The sequence below is a fragment of the Cotesia glomerata genome, linkage group LG6 (assembly GCF_020080835.1).
Source record: "Cotesia glomerata isolate CgM1 linkage group LG6, MPM_Cglom_v2.3, whole genome shotgun sequence".
Lineage (NCBI taxonomy): Eukaryota > Metazoa > Arthropoda > Insecta > Hymenoptera > Braconidae > Cotesia > Cotesia glomerata.
In genome coordinates this window covers 10,260,279-10,281,728 of record NC_058163.1, presented here as the reverse complement: position 1 = coordinate 10,281,728, position 21,450 = coordinate 10,260,279, and the positions used below count along the sequence as shown (strand labels likewise).

At 31.7% G+C, this 21,450-nt stretch overlaps 1 protein-coding gene across 2 annotated transcripts in view; it reads right to left on the bottom strand.

The window, feature by feature from the left end:
* The window catches only part of LOC123267842 (anion exchange protein 3), a 44,482-nt gene extending 26,373 nt beyond the window's left edge, over positions 1-18,109 (bottom strand). The window contains exons 1-2 of one of the 2 annotated variants that reach the window (XM_044732722.1): positions 17,757-18,109; positions 3,633-3,872 (exon numbers count right to left, since the gene is read on the bottom strand). In XM_044732722.1, coding sequence (XP_044588657.1) covers positions 3,633-3,701 — 69 coding nt within the window. In that variant the 5' untranslated portion in view covers positions 3,702-3,872; positions 17,757-18,109. The remainder of the gene's footprint in view (positions 1-3,632; positions 3,873-17,756) is intronic. The other variant, XM_044732723.1, reaches the window with a different exon arrangement.
* Positions 18,110-21,450: the final 3,341 nt, after the last annotated feature.

Genomic DNA, 21,450 nt, shown 5'->3' with positions numbered 1-21,450 from the left:
TAACGAGTATTATGAACAAGAGCGGACAATTCTGATAAAAACATCTCATATTCCTAATTAAATAAAGAAGTTAAGCATATTCTAATTTTGAAACTAAAAATCTATTAATTGGTAATTTTTTCCAGTTTCATTTTAGTTCTAAAATTTTTGCCTCGGGTGCAAATGCAATTTTTTTAAAGAATTTAATTGTAATGTTAATATAATAGCTATTTATAAAAAATGTTATATAAATAAGATTGAATATTACAAAAAATTAACATTCAGAACAGTTTGGCCATAAGAATATAAATAAAATTTTTTACTTAAATTAACCTTGTAACATTAATAAGAAAAATTTCTACATTAATCAGACTTGGGTCGTTGACGGCGGTTTTTCTTGTAACATAAGCTGACTAATTTTGGTCTCTATTTTCTGTTAATTTAATCATTATTTATAAATACTATGTATAATAGTTTTTTTTCTTCCGTTTAGTATTTTTCATTTTATTTAAAAAATAATTAAAACTTAGTTTCATTACCACAATTATTACCAAATGAATTACAGAGCCAAGGCAATAAAAGATAAATAACTAGTTAAAAATAAATGGATGTTTGATATTCGTAATTGTTTCAAGTCGTTTTTAATGTATAGTTAAGCGTGAAAATAGAAAAACTATTTTTTATCTTAAAATTTTACAGATTCTTCATTATTTCTGATGATTACGTATTACGTTGAAGGAGATAATAAAAAAACTAGCAGAACCTGTCCATTTAGTAAACAATAAAAAAATTGCTTCCTTTCAAAATATGAAAAAATTGCAAACATTTTAGATTAGTATTTTTTATTTTTTTCCATCACTTGTCAAACATTAGATTAATGATTCAAAAATTGATTTATTTTTCTTATTTTAGCGTCATAACTATAGAATTTTCAACTTACATTTTTAACTTCTCGCTAAGAAAATTGAAAATTTTCAAAAATCGGGAAGTTATTGGTATTACCGCGTTTTTCGAAAATCGAGTTCTCATCAGATCTTGACGTTTTGAGGTCCTAGGAAGCTTTCCTGAATGTTTTCGCGATGATGTCTGTGTGTGTGTGTGTGTGTGTGTGTGTGTGTGTGTGTGTGTGTGTGTGTGTGTGTGTGTGTGTGTGTGTGTGTGTGGCCGTATTTAAATCTCTCACAACTTTTGAACAGCTCGACGGATTTCATCGCAGTTGACGCCATTCGAAAGGGCTTGACTAAACTTAGATTTTGAATACCATTTGGACCGATTCAAACCAGTAGATTTTGAGAAAACAAAAAAAAAACTACAAAAAAAATTTTTTTCAGAAGTGGTTTTTTTGGAATTACTTTTAAATGGCTTTACCGATCAATTCCAAAATCTTATCAGCTCTTAAGATCAAAAAACTACATCGATCAGCGCAAGCCCGGTCAAAATCGGTTGATTCGTTCGTGAGTTATCGTTGTCGAAAAAAAACCGAAAAATTCAAAATATTGCCGTTTGAAAATTCAAAAAATTGTGTTTTATTAAACTACTATTAGAGTTAGGAGCTCGAAGAGCTGAAAATGACACAAAAATTATATTTTTGAGCTCAAAAACGTAATGTGGAACTTTGAGCGCTCAAGTACAAAATGAGCGGGAAGTTGCAGGGATGGCCTTTAGAGTCAACCGTCATCCTAATTTTTTTAGCTATGTCGAACGAAAACGACGCAACTAAGTGACTGATGAATTATTAAGATTAATGATCAGAATATACAATTATTCAATCGAAAAAGTTTTATTTACTTTTTTTCAAACTTTATTCATGTCTCGGGAATTTGTTTTTAAAAAATTAAAAACAAAACTCTTCAAAATTGTTTATACAGACAGAGCTTAAATATTTTTATAGTAATATAAACTTTTGATTTTTTTAATCAATTAGCAAATTCTATGAACAAAGAACAATTTTCGATAGTCACTTGGATTATATTTAAGGTTAAATTTCAAAGGTTAATATTAAGTGTTAGAAGAAAGCAATTGAAAGTCAATAATATTGGTTTTATCATTTCGAAAATTGTCTTTATACACTAGTGTTTTGTCTATATTTATCCACTTACTATAATTCAGTATTTCTAAAAATTGGCCTGTCATATGAGTCTAATTATTCAAGGCAAGTTATGAAAAATTTCATAATTTTTTATCCCAACCTTAAGCATGAAGAGTTATTGTATTTAATTGATTGTTTTCTAAAAAGAAATGAAGAGTAGCTTTACCATTTAAATTGGTGAGAAGAAGAAATAATAATTATTAATTAATATTAAGTATTTGAATTGTAGTTTTATTGTGGTAACAATTAAATGCCTGTGTAACGCCGTGTGTGAGACTTGTATAATAAAAAATGAAGTGAGACGACCTCGCGGACCGATTGGCCTGATTGTTGATGGTCATCAGTCAATAAACATTTGACTCCATCAATATAATAACAATGGTGCCTATAATTGTACACTGTGTTATAGAATAATTCAATAGACTAAATATTTATTTTAATCTACATTTAAAAAAATTTGTAAATAAATGATGACATTTTTTATCAAATTTTTCGATTCAATTGAACTTAATTTTACAAGTAATTTTTATAATTATACAATCAAATTAATTATCAACCATAGTCAAATTTTTATAAACTTTAAAAATGGGAAAATTAATTAATTGAAATAATCAGTTATGTCAAGTTAATTATCTAATTCCGCGAAATAATAAACTTCAATCAGTTTAATAATCCCGGTACTGAAATTCTTTTTTGATCGAGTCATGCTTACGATTCCTTTTATCGGGTTATTTATGAAACAGTAAAGATAACGAATCAAAATAATCACCTTTAATCAAAATTACTAATAAAAAGAATCTTTTTAATTTGGAAGAAACGATAATGATTCATTTCATTAGCGTTATTACTAACAGATATAAGTAAACAATATTGATCTAATATGTAAATATCTAAGTGTCAACATTGAATATTTATCTTTTCAAAATATTGACAAAGGGCCCAAAATTTTTGATAATTACTGCTTTTTTTTTTTTTTTTTTTTTTTAATCGAGACGGGATTTTTCCCTTTACGACGTTAAACCTAATAATGATGCCGAGAGCACAGTAATCCAACTTTTCCGCTAGCAATTGTAATTCATATTGTCTATGAGCTTTATATAGCTGTACTATTAATTAAAAATCTTTTATTGTTATAATTATCTATTCTTAAACAAGAAAAATAATGATAATAATGATGCAAAGCCGATTTACTAATGGGGATGTCATATGTTTCTAATTTTCATTTAAACATACTGTATTAATTAGACGAAAATATCATTAGAGTGATCACAAGGTAAAGGTGATAAAGAGACTAGAGTAATTATTAGTATTTTATAGACATAACTAATGACTCTAATATAATACAATAATTACATCCAGTTGTGTGAACACATACTATAATAATGTGGTACTGTATATGTATCTTGCGTTTATTTCAAAATAAACACTAATAACAGCTTGTAATAATAGATTATGTAAAAACGTTCGAGTTAAAATTTATCACTATAACTGTATTTATAGTATTTATACTGTATTCGGATTATTAAATTGATAAAATATATAATTATTAAAAAAATGTACTTACACTCACTCTTCTTCCAAAACCCAAAAATGAGAGTTTCCGTTTATAGGCTGACTTCTTAGAATTATCCATCGTTTTGAAATGTTAAAGCCAAAAAAAGCACGATTTTACTTTTTTAGGATAATATATATCACAGTATATCAGTTCACGGCTTTTTCCTTGGTGCTCGACCGATTCTTAAACGAGACGGCGATGTCCACATGTGGAGAAGGCGTTTTGACGTCAGCTCCGTTCTGTTAGCTGCTGCAACAAACGTCCAACTGATTTTAGAATTAACTGGTTACCACTAAGAATTAACCATGACAGTCGAACTGTTATAAGCCAATAGTAATTGTTTTCGGAGTAACATCATTAAAATTGACTTATAACAGCCAATTTAATATTTATAATTCCTAGAAAAAATTTTTTTTATATAATTTTCTCTTGAAAATCACCTGATGAAAATTCATTAAATTATTTGAAATTTTTTCAGGCCAGTGTCAATATAAAATTTTATACAAATTTCATGGTTACATATATAATTGGTATATTATTGATTTTATTAGGAAATTAAAAATTACGGGTGCTTATTGTATTTTAACCGAATCTTTTTGGTTATTAATATCATATTCACTGATGTAATGATAATTTATCGAATTTCATAAATCTTTATTAAAAGCTTTTTTTCCTGGGATATACATTATTTATATTATTTCAGTAGCATATTTTTATAAATGTGATAATGAATATTAGTAACATGCTTTGATAAAACTCAAATAAAGGACTAATAAATTATTATTATTCAACATAAGACCAAAGTAAAATTGAAATTTATATTTACTGCTTAATACTCATCACGCAAAACTATCGAATAAATTTATACAACAATCAAATAAATTTCTCAAGTGATAAGGGATTCAATCGCTAAGTAAAAGTAAACGGTTTTAAAGGGAAGAAAAAACTAAAGTAAATACGATACTCACAGAAGATTAAAACGGAATAAAATGTGTTATTAAAGTGCACACTCGATAATTTATACTCGAAGTGGTGAAACATATATAGTCAAAATTGAAAACAATGCCATAGCATCAAAATTGTTCTTTTGTATTATCAAGAACTTGCATATAACATCTGCAACTGTCAGCTGGTTTTCATACTTGATGTATTAATCTATTTACAATATCAAATAGATTAAAATTGTTATTTAATTCTATAATTAAGACTCTTTCAGTTGGTAGCCGATAAAATATTTGAGTAATTGTTTTTTCTTTGATTAAAAAAAAAAAAAAAAAAAAAAAAAAAGGCCATTCGGCAGCCGAAATGGAAGTAGATTTCATTTCATTAGTTATTAAATAAAATTACAAATTTATATATATATATATATATATATATATATATATATATATATATATATATATATATATATATATATATATATATATATATATATATATATATATATATATATAATGCGACTTGTGTACACGATAGCACCTACAATTCTCTATGGATTTAGAAGAAACTTAGTACACATATTCTTTGGATAATAACCTTGAACGCGTTCGAAGATGAGCGAAATCCGTCAATGAGTTTAGAAATGTAATGGTAGCTAAATGGAAATTGGTAGATAATGGAAATTATCAAAATAGAGAAAATCACATTTTTGTCGACTTCATTGATGTATTACTTTTGATTGAAAAGGGATGGCGAATTTTAGATTAATTCATGTGAAAGCTCATGAAATTACCTTTAATTTGACGTTATAACATTGACATTTTTAGTTATTTTATCAAAGTTAAGAGTACAATTGAACCATTTTCCGGCAATGCCTAGTACAACCTACTTCTTATCACATATTCTTTGAATAATAACCTTGAATGAGTTCGAAGATGAGCGAAATTCGTCAATAAGTTTAAAAATAATAGCTCTTCAAAATTATCAGAATGTATGTAAAAATGTGACAAGTATCAAATTTTATTTTATAAATTTTTCCAGTCGATTGATATCAAATTATTATAAACTAATTTTTATGGAATAAAATTCTATTTCATTTTTTTCTTCTTATTTTCATTGATATAAGTGGATAAAATAAATCAGCAAACTTTATCTGAAAAATGTATATGTATAGACATAAAAATACATACATTACAATTAACCTTAGTATTTACCGATAGATAAAGCACGTTGAGTTTGAGAAGAATCGGATATAAATTGAGAACGCTATCGTGCTGACAAGCCGCGTTATATCTTATAAATATATATACATACATATATAAACTTTTGAACGAACTACATTTTCTGACTCAGCTCGACAAACTGAGTTAGAAAATGACTAAATTTTTCAAAAGTTACGCCATGAGGACGGCTGCAATAGTTAGATTTTTATGAAATCTACTAAAAAATATTCTGCAGTCATTTTTCAATACCAATTATTATAAATATATTCAATTCAACAACATACAATTAAGCCAACGGCAAGTAGATGAGAGTAATAAAAGTTTTACGAAAATCAGACCGAAAATTCCTCGACGTGACTTGTTTTTCAACCTTGTACTACTATAATAATAACCTTTCTCTTCTTGAAGTAATAATGGATATTTAAAATTCTACACCGTAAGTACAATAAATTATAATGTCATTGGTCGGTTTTTTGTGTTTTAAAATTTTAAAGGGACAACAATCACATTTGATTAATACGCCGAAAATTTTAAATTTATCATTTATAGTAACGGATTCTCATTGAATATATACAAACAAAAATGACAATCGAACTATACAAAAAAAAAAATTACTTGAATCAAGAATTTTGTCAGGAAAAATAAATTGTTTTAAAGCAGAAATTCTTTTTTTTTTGAGATTACAAGAAAATCAGCTAAGTTCCACGAGTAAAAACAGAATTCCGCCGCACCACCGCTGCACTACAGCCGTGACAATTTTGATTATTTTACAAGTGCCGCATCACCGCGGCACCACCGCCGTGACAAATAAAGAATTTATCTATTCGCCGCACTACCGCCGCACCAGCGCCGTGACAAGTACAGAAATTTTTATTCGCCGCACCACAGCTGTGACGCCCCGAATAAAAATAAAATTATTATTTTTTACGAAAAAATAATAAATTTCGTTCGACCGCCGCACCATACCGCTGTTCGGTGGTATACATTGAAATAAAATGTTTGTTGATCACATTTAAATAGCTAAACTAAATTTGTTTAGTTAACTACGGCTTGCAGCGCAGTTGGTAATGTTCGAGACAGTTTATTTAATCTTTACATAAAATTTTTTCAGGGTATTTCGATAGGCGTGCCGCTTCTGTGCAACCCAGGGGACAAAATTAAAAATCTACTTCAACAATACGACTAAAAAAATAAATAATCCCACGGTACTTCAGCCTGATTTAAAAATTTTTTTTTGTTTGAATATTAGGCATTTAAATAAAAGAAGGTTGAACAATAGGTCTAAGATTAAAATTTATAGTCGGGTTATTAATTAATTAATTATTGCGTGATAAATTAATTATGATACCATTTTTTGTGAAATTGTAGGTATGATTTAGCATTGGTGCGGCGGTGGTGCAGCGGTCGAGCGAAATTTATTATTTTTTCTTAAAAAATAATAATTTCATTTTTACTCGGGTCAAAAAGATTTTAAAAATCGAGCTAACTAAAATCGTTTTAAAAATTAATTTAATGAATCCTTTTAAAGTCATTCAAGAAAGAAAATCAAAATAAGAAGATTATTTAGAAAAATTCGATGATTTTGAATCAAGTGGATAAGGTTGTTGAACCAAGAAATTTTTAACTTCCCGCTATGACAATCAATGATTTTCAAAGAATTGGAAACTACTGCTAAATTTTTGAGCGGAAAATGCATACCAGTTGTATTTTTGAGCTTGAAGATTTTTCGAGCTGTATGAGTTCGAATATAGCGGAAAGCTCCAGATAAGAGATGACCTGCAGTACCAACCATTATTCAGATTTTTTTGTCTTAATTCAATCTTACCGGGTTCAAGAACTTTTCTCCTTAAAGTAGTTCTTTCCAAAGACATCGTTTATGCTATTGGTTTCTTTTTTACTTGGTAGTGCTACCTTTCCTATAGACAATCGCTAACTCGCTCCCATTTATGACTATTATTGTTTACTTTACTAGTTTAACGATAATTTATAAAAAACGATGAGGTAAGGAATTTCGAAATTTTTTGGGGTAATTATACATATATTATTCTAATAAATGTTAGTTTTTCATAAATTCTTGGAATCCCTTCAATGCAAAAAAAAAAATTAGGAAAACGGTTGACCCTAAAGGCCATCCCTGCAACTTCCCGCTAACTCCATACCTAAACGCTTAACATTTAACTTATTTTGTTTTTGAGCTCTTCGAGCTCAAAAGTACAATTTCTGTGTTATTTTGAGTTCTCCGAGCTCAAAGAGATAGCTTTTCTATGCTTTTGAGCTCGAAGAGCTCAAAAGTCTGATAGAAGTTTGATAAAACACTATTTTTTGAATTTTCAAACCGCAATAACTTTTGAATGAATAAACCGATTTTTACGCGGTTGGTGGCATTCGACGCAGTTTTTGAAACCTCATAACAGATTTTGAAGTTTAAATCGATCGAACAAGGAATTTCGAAGTAATTCCAAAAAAACACTTTTTTTTTTTAATTTTTCGTTTTTGATAACTCGAACGAATTAACCGATTTTGACGGGACTGGTGGCAATCGACGTGGTTTTTTAAACTTAAGAGCGGAATAGTTTTTGGAATTGATCGGTGCAACCGTTTAGAAGTTATTCCAAAAAAACGATTTTTCGAAAATTTTATTTTTGAGATTTCTCAAAATCTATCAAACCGAATTGATTCAAATTTTCACGAAATTTAATGGCAATGATACTCTTTGGATCGCCACCTATTTCGATCCGATCGGTCTAGCCGTTCAAAAGTTATAAGAAGTTTACACACACACACACACACACACACACACACACACACACCCCGTGTCGGGCTTGCTGGGTCCCGCATCGGGCGCCTCCTCAGGTGGCGGATAGGGGAATGCCCGGCATATCTGCACGTCAGATGCGTCGGGTACCGAGGAAACAGAATACTCGGGGTGGACCAAAACCTAGCAAAAGATGATATGGAAATGTCAGAAGATTTTCAAACATCGTTTACAGTACAGAGGATGGATACCTCAGTGCCGGCGAGAGAAGGCGTGCAAACGGGCCTAAACTTGTCGTTATCAAGCGACCGTTTGAACAGTGGAGTAGACCCCATGGCTCTGCTGTCTAGCAATGCTAGCAAGGTTACAGGGAGTACGAAATCAGCCCAGATGGCAGAGAACGGACAGCTGAGCAACATTCCTTCAAAAGTGGAGGACCTTTTGCTCCTGCCACTAATCAAACCCACCGAGGAAGAATGAACTCTCTACCGACCGTCACCGGCCAACAGTCACCAATGGAGAGGCTCGGCAACAAGATTGATGAGTTAGCCGACTTCATAAAAGACAAAAAGAATCTCCACCATGAGATCAGAAAATTGGTTTCGTCTATTAGTACGGCATATAGGCTGGCCAACAAATCACCAACGAAGTCGGCGTCAACGACTCAAACATCTCCGAGTCTGAACAAAAAATCACAGCCACCTCTGACCACTCCTAAGAAATTACCACAGCAAGGAGATGGCAACAAGAAGAGGCCGCTGTCCACGCCCAGCCCTTCCTCAGATATTGACAAGCCAGCACAGAAAAAGACAGCCCGGGATGATACCTGGACCAAAGTGACTCGGCAAAACAAGAAAAAGAAAGAACAGGAGCCAGTGACTCAAACTGCTACAGCCCAAGACCAGCCAAACAGCGGTGGCTCCAAGAAATCAAGGAGGAAGAAGACAAGAACTAAAGCTGTCCTAGTCCAACCAGCTGAAGGGCGAACATACGCCGATCTCCTGAAGGAAATCAAGGCCAAGGTAAGCCCTGTCGAGACGGGCGTAGACATAAGGTCTATTAAAAAGACGAAACACGGAGGCGTTCTCCTTGAAATGGCTCGAAAGTCCGAAGACAGCAAGGCATTCACCGATGCAGTAAGGGCAGCCACTGCAAACATCGGCACAGTCAAGACGCTAACACCAACAACAACGATCGAGATCCTCGACTTAGATGAAATCTCTACCGAGAGCGAAGTCCGTGAAGCACTCAAACGTGAATTCACTGACAACCTGGAGGTCAAACGGGTAAATTTGACAAAACCCACACCACGAGGTAATCGGGCAGCCTTCTGCGAACTAGACGAGCCCAATGCGATTAAGGCCCTTGACAAGGCCCGTATACGGATCGGTTTGGTGAACTGTCGTATACGCCCAGTAGTAAAAGTAACACGTTGTTTTAAATGTCTTGGTTATGGACACCAAACACGTCAGTGTGCGGGACCAGACAGAAGCAGGTGCTGCTACAAATGTGGCGGAGAGAACCACAAGGCCGTAAACTGCACGGAGAAGTTAAAATGCTTCCTTTGTGCTTCGGACAAAGATGCCCAGGATAGTCTATGCCATATTTCTGGCACTGGAGCGTGTAAGGCATTCCGCAAAGCACTTGCAGAAGCCATGAAAGGTCAGAAATGACACGCATACTACAAGGCAACCTGAATAGGTGCGCCTTGGCGCAAAACCTGCTGCGCCAGCGTGTTTTCGAAGATAAAATTGACGTCTGCTTTATCTGCGAGCAATATCTAAACATCGAAGGTAAAACATGGTTCGCAGACGAAACGGGCACGGCAGCAATTTGGATTGTGAACACAAAGAACGTTACCGTCAACAACAGCGGAGGTGGAGCAGGTTTTGTCTGGATTCAAACCCCCACAACCTACTTCATGAGCGTCTATCTCTCACCTAACGAAGGGATTAGTGTGTTCCGACAGAAACTCGCAAATATAGAAGATGCGGTCACTAAGTTCGACGGCGAAGTTATCGTAGCTGGTGACTTCAATGCTAAATCGGCTGAATGGGGCGCTGATTTCTCCGACACCAGAGGCAACGAGGTCGCTGACGTCGTGGCTAGACTCGACCTCATAGTGCTAAATACTGGGAGCACCACGACTTTCAGAAGACCGGGGTACCAAGAGTCCATCCTCGACATTTCGTTGGCGACTCCAAAAATTGCCAACATGATTGAAAACTGGACAGTATCCGAAAAATACAGTGGCAGTGATCACCAGTTCGTGACATTTAACGTTGGATTGGCATCTGCTCCGGTACCACAACACGACCTTTCTAAGCGAAAGTGGAATGTCAGGAAGCTTGATCCAGAGGCACTGCGAGCTTCACTTGCACGGAGCTGGTCTACCCTTCAGAACAACCCGACTCCGGATACTTGCAGCGAGACAGAAAGGACAGTACTAAATACGATGAAGGAGATTTCCGCCGCATGTGACGCCTCTATGCCGCGGTTGAAAAACCGGAGTTTTCGCAGGCCGGCGTACTGGTGGTCAACAGACATAGCGGAACTTCGCAAAATGTGCCATCAACTACGTCGCCGCGCAACGAGAGCCGCCAAACGCTCCCCAAGCCAGGAATTGTATTCAAAAGAGTACAAGCAGGCCAAAAAGATGCTAAATCGAGCCATCAAAGCAAGTAAAGCAAAGTTGTGGAAAGAGATCTGCAACGATCTCGACAATGACATCTGGGGTAATGCCTACCAAATTGTCGCCAAACGACTTGGAAAGGCTTCACCAGAGGCGCCGAAGTCTCCAGCCTTAATGGATAGCATCGTAGCGGAGCTTTTCCCCAAACACCCGCCGCGGGAGAAGAAACACTACACTAAAACAACGAAGTAACGCCCTTCACAACTAAGGAACTACAAGACGCGGCCAAGTCACTCAAAACAGGAAAGGCACCTGGACCTGATGGCATCCCGGCATCGGTGATCAAGATTATAGCCCTGGAATACCCAGACTTACTCCTGAACACCTACAACGCATGCTTGGCAACTGGCACCTTTTCCGCGGTCTGGAAACGGCAGAGATTGGTTCTCTTAGACAAAGGTAAGGGAACCCCATAACACCTTCGTCGTTTAGACCACTCTGTATGCTAGACATTGCTGGAAAACTGCTCGAGAAGCTCATACAAGGGAGACTTCGCGACGACATCGACCGTGCTGGAGGTTTTGCCACCAACCAGCATGGCTTCCGGAAAGGTCATTCGACAGTCGGAGCGATCAAGAAAGTCATAAAGACAGCAACACAAGCATGGTCTGGTAGCCTCAAAGCTCGTAGAGTATGTCTTCTCCTCACGCTAGATGTCAAAAACGCATTTAACAGCGCAAATTGGGGAGACATTTTAGACGCTCTGGAGCACAAGTTTGACGCGGAGCCAGAAAATCTGGCACTAGTCGACAACTACCTTGACGATAGAAAGCTAATAGTGGAAACTACTGAAGGCCCACAAGAATACGCCATAACGGCTGGCGTGCCGAAAGGCTCAATAATGGGGCCTGATCTATGGAACGCAGACTACGACGAGCTTCTTGAAATCCCGTTGCCAGAGCAAGTAGAGCTAACAGGCTTTGCAGACGACGTTGCAGCCACTATAGTGGCGGACAGCGTGGAAGAGGCCGAACTGCTAGTTCGGGAAACCATCGACACCGTCGAGACTTGGCTCGATAAGCATCACCTGAAACTCGCCAAACAGAAAACCGAGATGGTCGTTTTGACCCGTCAAAAATGGTTTCCAAAACCATTCGCTATGGACATGGGAGGAACAACGCTGACGTCAACAAGGGCCCTGCGGTATCTAGGGGTAATGATAGACGAGAAACTATCTTTCCGTGAACACCTCGACAGTGCATGCAAGAAAGCCAGCAAGACTGTGTCTAGCCTAGCACGAATTATGACCAACACCATGGGACCAAGAACAAAAAGAGAAGAGTTCTTCTAGAAGCAGTCCACTCGGTACTGCTCTATGGAGCGGAGATATGGGCAGACATATTAAAAGCAGAAGACCTACCGGCGAAAGATCGCAGCAGTACAGCGGCGAGGCGCTCTCAGGGTTGCCTGCGCCTACCGCACAGTTTCCGAAGCGGCTGTATTGGTCATTGCAGGAGCCGCGCCCATCGACCTATTAGCGTTCGAAAGAGCAAAACTCTATGACGCTAAAGACAGTGATGATAACATGAAGGACGCAAGAACGAGGATAAAGGCGGAAACGCAGCAAGAGTGGTAGGACCGATGGACATCGGGAGAGACGGGCAGATGGACGGCGCGCCTGATCCCAAACATCAACGTCTGGCTCTCTCGGAAGCACGGGGATACGGACTTTTTCCTGACCCAGCTATTGACGGGACATGGGCAGTTCAATGCCTATCTTTTCAAGATGGGTTTGCACAGCACACCAACGTGCAAATACTGCCCGGATAAAATCGACGACTCCGAACACACATTCTTCGAGTGTGCTCGATGGAAGGACTACAGAAGAAACACTGAAGAGATCATAGGCACCAGGCTCTCCCCCTCAAGCCTGGTGACCTATATGATCAAACAAGAGGAAAACTGGTCAGCTGTTGCAGTTTATGCACAGCACCTCCTGAAAGACAAAATCGCAGAAAGGGACCAGTAGCCAGGAGTAGGCGTCGTGAGACGCAGCACGACTGGATTGAAGTAATGCTAACGCGGTTCCAATCCAGTCCTCCCCGTACCATCTAGGGGAGAGGGGAAGAGGAATGTTTTTTTTAGTGGGTAAAAATCTCCACACTACCGACTATCGATATCTGCCGGAAGATGGGCGGCAGAGTTAACGATACCGGTGTCTTTTGAAGATCTTTTTTCGTACCTCTTTATAAAAAAAAAAAAAAAAAAAAAAAAAAAAAAACACACACACACACACACACACAGCCGCACGGACACCATCGCGGGAATAGTCTAGGAAAGCTTCATGTGACCTTACACTGATAGAAAGATTTATTTGTATTAAATAATATTTGTTAATAGTTAACAAATGATTTATTAGAGACCATTTTTTAGCATTAAACAAATATTTCTTAGTATTTAAAATGATGTTTTTGTATTTAATAAATCTGACATTCATTTATTAAATATTAATAAATCTTTTTAAATACTAAGAAATATTTGTTAAGGACTAACAAATGGCTTTTAATAAATGATTTGTTAAATATTAACAAATCTTTTTAACTATAAACAAATCCTTCTATCAGTGTAAAACGTCGAGATCTGATGAAAACTCAATTTTCGCAAAACGGGGTAAAACCAATAACTTCACGAATTTTGAAAATCTTCGATTTTCTTAGCGGGAAGTTAAAAAAAAAAAAAAAAAAAAATCGACCGTTTTTTTACTCTTCTTCCACACCGCTTGTGTAAAAATGTCATTTTCAACTGTAATTATCTCTTGTTTGGAGAAATAATTATCGATTTCAAATCTCAACAGCATACGTATTATTCATTTAATTACCTATATTTCAAGCTTCGAAAATTTCTTGAAATTTTTTTTGCGCGACCCAACTACTTTAATTAAAGAGAAAGAAATACTTTAAAACAATTTTAAAGATTTTCTCTTCCGAATCAAGCTTACATCTTTATCATTTTATTACCAAAAAGGGAGCAAACTTCAAATTAGATATTATGAGCAGTAAGCTTGTTTAAATCTTTTCTTTGGCATACTATTAATTGGTTAAAATATTCCATAGGTATGTTAAGATATTCAAGGTTAAAAGTTACAAGAATACAAAAATCAATTTTTTGAATATTTCGTTTTCTATGCTTTAAATGATATTTAGAATTAGATTTATCGTAAAAATTCTATAGCATTGAAAAATACTTAATAGTAAAATAATTCTCTCATTAATTATTATTCAGTGTATTTTTTTTACGAATATGTGGTATAATTATGATATTAAATTCGAATGTTATTAATAAAATAAAAATTGTGTAACTTTATAAAATAAATATTTATACAAGATTAGTATTTATATACAGTATTTTAGCATAGTTATATTTTCAATATAAGACTGTGTCAAAATTAAAATTTTTATTTAAATTAATCTTGTTTCAATTAATAAGATTGATCGCAAATAAGATAAAAGGCGATTCCACTTTATGATTCAATTTTTTTATCAATTCTAAAAACTTTAAATTTCTGCTAAATTTTTTTTTTCTAAAGATTTCATTAAAAAAAATTTTGAAAGCGTTTTTTCACAATTATTTTTGAACATTTAATGACTTTTTTCAAAAAATGATTACAAAATTAAGATTTCTGTAAATATATTATTTAAATTACATTTTGGAACTAATTTAATTGTTAAATAAAACAAAAAGAAAGATTGGTTTTTTTTTTTTCGATTACTTCAACATTGATTACTGGTGGTTTTTTATTTTTTCCAATTAATTAAAAAAAAATTTTTTTTATAAATGAACAAATGGCAGTGATGTGTTTCAATTATCTGCTTATCACGGAACCATACAACGTTAAGTATCTGAAGCATGTGTTATTGAATAGTAGTTAAGAGTAATTATTTATTCTGATTACTCGATACTTATTTTTCCGAAATCTATAAATATAATTAGTCACGTATTTATTATGTTACTAAGACAAAAAATTAAAGGATAAGTTTCAATTTCACTTATCACAACATAATTTTATTGATCGGTAAGTATGAAGAATGAAATAACTGTTTAAAATAAATGTTTTGATACACGCCTCCATATCGATCTCTTATTATGTTATGTCTATCACATTTTTTTCCTTTTTATTTGCAACCTTGATATCAGAGTTGTAGAAATTTTTTCATTCATTATTCACTAATTTGTATATACCTATCTTTATCTACAAACAAATTTTAAACATTTTTATTGATGCTTATAGTCATAGTTAAAGTGATTATCGACTTAATGAAAAAACTTATATCGTAGTGTAATCAATAGAAATAAAAAGTACTATTAACCGCACGTGAATATAATTGAATAATTACATTACAAGTATTGAAAAATATGGAATTAACCAGCTAAAAATTAGATTTAAAAATAACTTTTACTTTAAAATTTTAATAGGTAAGCATAGAAGAGCGTAAGTGTTTAAAAATATATACTTTTATTTCAGAACTCGCATGAAATATCTCGTGTCTGCAATGAAAAAAGAAACTCAGTCAAATAACCAATCGTTTTTAAATCTAAAATATAAATATTTATTTCTTAAGTATTTTTTCTGACAATACAATATTTTTTGACACATTGTTTATAATAAATAATAAATAAATTATATTTTAGAGTAAAATTCAACTATAAATTAGGAGTATTAACTCATTCTCTATTAATATAAATAAATACAAGTTTAATCCTCAAAAATAGAAATTGTTAATGTGTGAAGCCGTAAAAATAAAAAATTTTACAACTTAAGGTAGTACGGTTATGAAAGCAATATTTCAAGAAATCCTCGAAACTTTGAATATAAGTCATTAAATACATAATACATATGCTGTTAAAATTTGAAGACGATTTACCACACCAAGCTCGAGATAATTGCAATTGAAAATGACATTTTTGTACATGTAACATAGGAGAAGCGTGGGAAAATGACAGTATTTTTAATTTTTTCCATCGAAAGAATTTCAAGACTTTATCAAAAAACTAGTAGATTGAAGAATATGATATTTCGAACAATTAAAAAAAAAATGAAAATTTTTTACCATGTAGTTTTCGAGATTAATTAAAATCAATTTCACTTTTAGAGGATTATTTTTAGGAGAGGGGGTACAAAAAACAGCCGCTAGTCACTGAAACCGTAGTGTGTGTGTATATGTATAGAGAATATAGTAGTGACGAGTACAGTAACGTTAAAAAATCTTAACCTACAACCTTAGCTCTGTCGATACGTATAACATGGATAGCGAGTCAAAATTTTTGATCTGGATTGTCGCGGAGGTACTACCTTAAGGAAGTTCTAGCGTAACTAATGAGTCAAAATAATGTTAAAATTTTTATTTAATTTTAGTCTTCCCAATATTCGTCAAAATTCTTTATTTTAATTCAAAATAATTTAAACAATTTAATAATTGATGATTTTTACTTATTTAATAAAGCAAAGTAATAAAATGACTTTGGTATTTATTACTTGCCGGAATAAATAAACAGATTTGGCAATAGCGCGCTTAATTATACCAATAACAGAGATGTGGATGAGTGTGTGAGTTAACATTTCTCTCTCTGTAACTATACTTCTATCCTTTTCTTTTTTCTCAGCTGTTGACGCGATGTTGTCAAATCTTTATTCGAATAAATAGCTGACGGTAAACAAGTTACAAACATAAAATTTTACTTTAAATATTTCAAAAATTATATCGGTAATGTATTATTATTAAATTATTTTTATATTTTGCAATAATCCAAGTTTCTTGTATATAGTTTTTTATTCGTTAAAGTTGGGAGGTTAATATTGAAAAAAATAATTAACGTCTCGACAAAAGTTTGTCCGCCATAAGAGCCCGTGTATAAGGAGATAAAATATGTAATTTTTAAAATTTTATATCTAAGTAACTAAACGGTGAACCTTTTTAAAATTTTGGGATTAGATAAATGGCGTATTTATTTATACGTATACTTAATTTCAAAGCTCAAAGTTGGAAATTATTTTTTAAATTAGATTCGCTCGAACTTCCTTAAAAGAAAATTAATTTTCAGTAAAAAACCAAACTCGAATCTCTTCATTAATAGAAAATACATGAAATAGAAATTAGCAGACTTAGATCATTTTTAGGTTCAACTAAACAATTTCGTAGTCAAAAAAATTTAGTCGTTATTTTCTGCAATTCCTACGTTAAAATTTTTTTTTTATAACAATTTATTCGTTAGAAAAAGTTTTTTAATTTTCAGATGTCTGTTATTCTCAGTATCATAAAAATTCCATTTTTTTTAAATTGAGTATTTTCGAAATATGCCAGTATTTTTTTTTATCTAGGTTAGCTTTTTATTTATTTTTATAGAAATAAGACATCCAAAAATATTTAGAATTTTTTGAAACAAATAAGTAAAAAAAAAAAAATCTCGTTAAAAAATTTAAAAAACTATGAATGGAATTGAAAAAAAAAATCTTATTAAATAAAGCTAAACAATAATCAAATACCTGCTGATTTTCGAATCGTTAAAATAAAAATGATTTTACTTACCAATTTTTTTAAAAAACTCTGAAAAAATATCGGAATTTAATGACTCCGTGACGAGAACCGATTTTAACGGGTACGAACGTTTTTTAAACGTTTTTATGATGATGTATCACATTTTTAAGGATATTCATTGTATAGATGAAACTTGAGTTTTAAAAATGATAATCCGGTGTCTGATATGAGTATCTATTATTTTATAATAAAGTTAAGGAAAAAGTAAATAAAGGATTACTAAATAATATGCATAAATATAAATACATATATATCGTGTATGCGATGAACAACCAAGTAAACGACCACAAGAAACAACGGTAACGTGTACACTGCCAACCGTTGTCTGTGCTCGACTGCTTGTGCCTATACCTATAAAAATGTTATATTATACACACTATTTACGTCCAGCAGTCACTTTTTTCTTCTCTCTCTCTTTCTCTTTTTCGTCTTTCTTCTTCGTCTCTCTTTCGCTTTTATTTCTTTTTTCTCTCTTTTATTTTACGTCCGTTTACGATACCAGTCAGTTGGCAAACTATGGTTATATTTTTTTTACGGAATAGTCTATGTAGCTTTATTTTTTGCATATTCTTTACTTTCCGGTAGAAATGTAAATAATTAAATAACTACACATTAATGAATATTAATTCCGAATGTCAAATCATTCAATTGTCAGTCGCATTTTTATTTCATAAATTATTGATGAAAATTAATTTAGCAGACATGTGATAATTTTTGTAATGAATAAATTATGGCAAAAAAGTGAGTAAAAAAAATTGACATGTAGAAATTAAAAAAAAATTAAAAATGCAATTTTTTTAAAATTATTTTTCGTTACAAATTTGTTTGTTAAATAAAATTAATAAAATGACCAAGTGACTACTAACTTTAATGTCATAAATTATTAATTTTTATGTAAGGATGAAACTTTTGTTTTGGAATCATAATTTATTAACGATTTTATTTATCTACTTAAAAATTTTTTTAGGTAAATAATTTAAGAAGAATAAAAGAATAAAATAAAAGCGCGGATTATTAACACCCTGTTTTATTTTAATATTTATTTAATTAACTTCGCAGTTTTATAATATATTTATAAATTATAAAATTTAAAAAAATTAATAGTTGTGAAAAATATCAAGTAAGTATTTCATTTAACCCTTCGTTACCCGCGCTGTACGGCGATTCCCCGCACAAAACTGCTCAACCTAAAAGAATTGACGTAAATACGAGTGAGAAACTAGAGAAAGCGCATGTAACGGAAGGTTAATAAAAGGAAAATTGTCGTCAGCATAAAATTTTTAAACTATTTTGGCTGAGCACGCTCTCTTTTGAAACATTTATTTTGAATTGCTTTTTTTGTAACGAATTGATGTATGGCAAATCATCAATATTTGATTTTACAATCAATTTATCGGTTATTGATTTAAAAATGACTGAAACATAAAACTTAAGATGAATCTCATTGACAGAAAAGTTCAGACAGCATCGTAATTTTTTGTTTTAATTTTTATTTTCCAGATTTATTATGAAAATATTGTAAATAATTTGAAAAATAAGTAATAAATAAATATGTATTTGCTATACTTGATGTGTTGTATTTAGTTTAGTAAATTATCAACTTTTGCGCGTTATGAGTATCAATAATTGGTACAATAGCATGTCACTGAGTAGACTGGTTGATTTTGTCAGTCTGTCAATAATTGATCCATCTGGGTAATTGATTTTAACAGTTGAAATAAATGATTAAATTTAAAAAATTATTATTGAAAAATATGAATATAATTAGTTAAGAGACTAATTAATAAAATTTAAACGAAAATTCTTAATTTAATTTTTAATAATTTATTGTGTTAGTAATTGATGATTTTACTATGATCTAAAAAGAATATGTTAATAATCAATATTGTTATTATTGATGAGTCAATCTTAGATAATATGTATAGTAAAGTTGAACGTTATTGTACACGAGAGTCTATGTCTGTTTTATATTTTTGTAATTTCCAATGAAATCAAAACGTTACTGAATCAACAAAGCCGTATTATCTACATGCAATGCATAATGTATTTATCAATGATCTAATGTCAACATTACTGTCAACTTTCCTGAGAAAAATTTTTATTAAAAATTAGCTATTCATTTTATGCATAATTATCCTTGATTAAAAATTAATATTTCAATGCCGAATAATTTTTAGGTATCAATTCGAATACAGAAAAATAATATAAAATATTTTTCATCGATACATGAATTTTTAATTTTTTTTTCAACTTCAACTTGTTATAAACACTACTCATACAAGCGTATTAACGATATAAAATGACAAGATAAATTTATGAATAATAAATACATAAACGATTTTTTAAAAAATGTACATTACGTTTATTCGACTTGCTCTGTGCAATATTTTTATTTTTGTTTAAATATTGAAGTAAAAGGTTGCGATTGTATCATTTTATCTTACTAAATATGTATATAATATCATTTATCAATAATAGTATATTTTTAATATTTTTCGTAAACAAAAAATTTTTTTTTTTAAAAACGCTACAACTGCTACGGCAGTCTTTAATTTTTGTCTTACTATCTTGAAATTGGGGATGTTACAATATAATTATTATTGGGCAAGTTATCAGATAATCAGAAAGTCTACTAGATTAATATTATTCTGACATTATTAATGCTTAATTATCCTACTGACAATTAATAATTGTATTTATTAATACAATAACTATAAAGTATACTAAACGTACAAAGAGTGGTTTTATTATTTAAAAGAAAATAAAAACAACAGTATTTCATTTATATACATACATGAGCATGATTATTAAGAGAATAAATAATAAATTTTTCCACCTTGCGGGTGAAAATAAAACTCGGGGGGCCGTCCGCAAACTAATTTCATTAGATAATTATGTTGTGTTTTTATATAAAAAGATAATGAATGTGAGAAATTATTATAATATGACAAACATACTACATTCCTATCAATTATAATTATCAACATTTATACATATAATTTGTTCTTCTCGCATGCATATATTCTCACAAACAAAATTTATTTTCATTATTACTTTTGTGCGGTTTCGTTGACTCCTCGATAAAAAATTTTCTCAGATTATTTTTCAAGTGTATTTCAACAAATTTCATCCAAACAAAATTAATCATCGTTTAAACTAATAAATACTACTTTTTGTTGAATCTATTTAACAAATGAAAATTGAAATTTTTTTTTTTTTTTTTTTTTACCACATCAGGCACTCATAAGAAAAATAATAATAGTTTATAGACACAACAGACTACAATATTAAAAAAAATATTAAAACTAAAAGAAACTAAACAAAAACATTAGTATGCCTTTATTAGGTTGGCATATCACAATTATTCAATCATTTTAATTGTTATATTCGATATAAAAATTGCATCTTAAAATTCAACGTGCACAAAGAATCATACATTTTTTTCGCGGAACAGGCAAAAATTTATATTTTTGTTTGTCTATCAATTAACTTGAATTATTTACAAGGAATATCGATGATTACAGTATTAAAAGAGCTTACGTGTATTGCACTCGACGATACTCAATCACTGTTTAGCTTGATGATATACGAAGAGAATAAAAAACTGAATATCGGTGTTTTCGAAAAAAAATTACCTTCCGTGATAAAATTAATGTTCAATAATATAAAGTAATGAAATTAATGA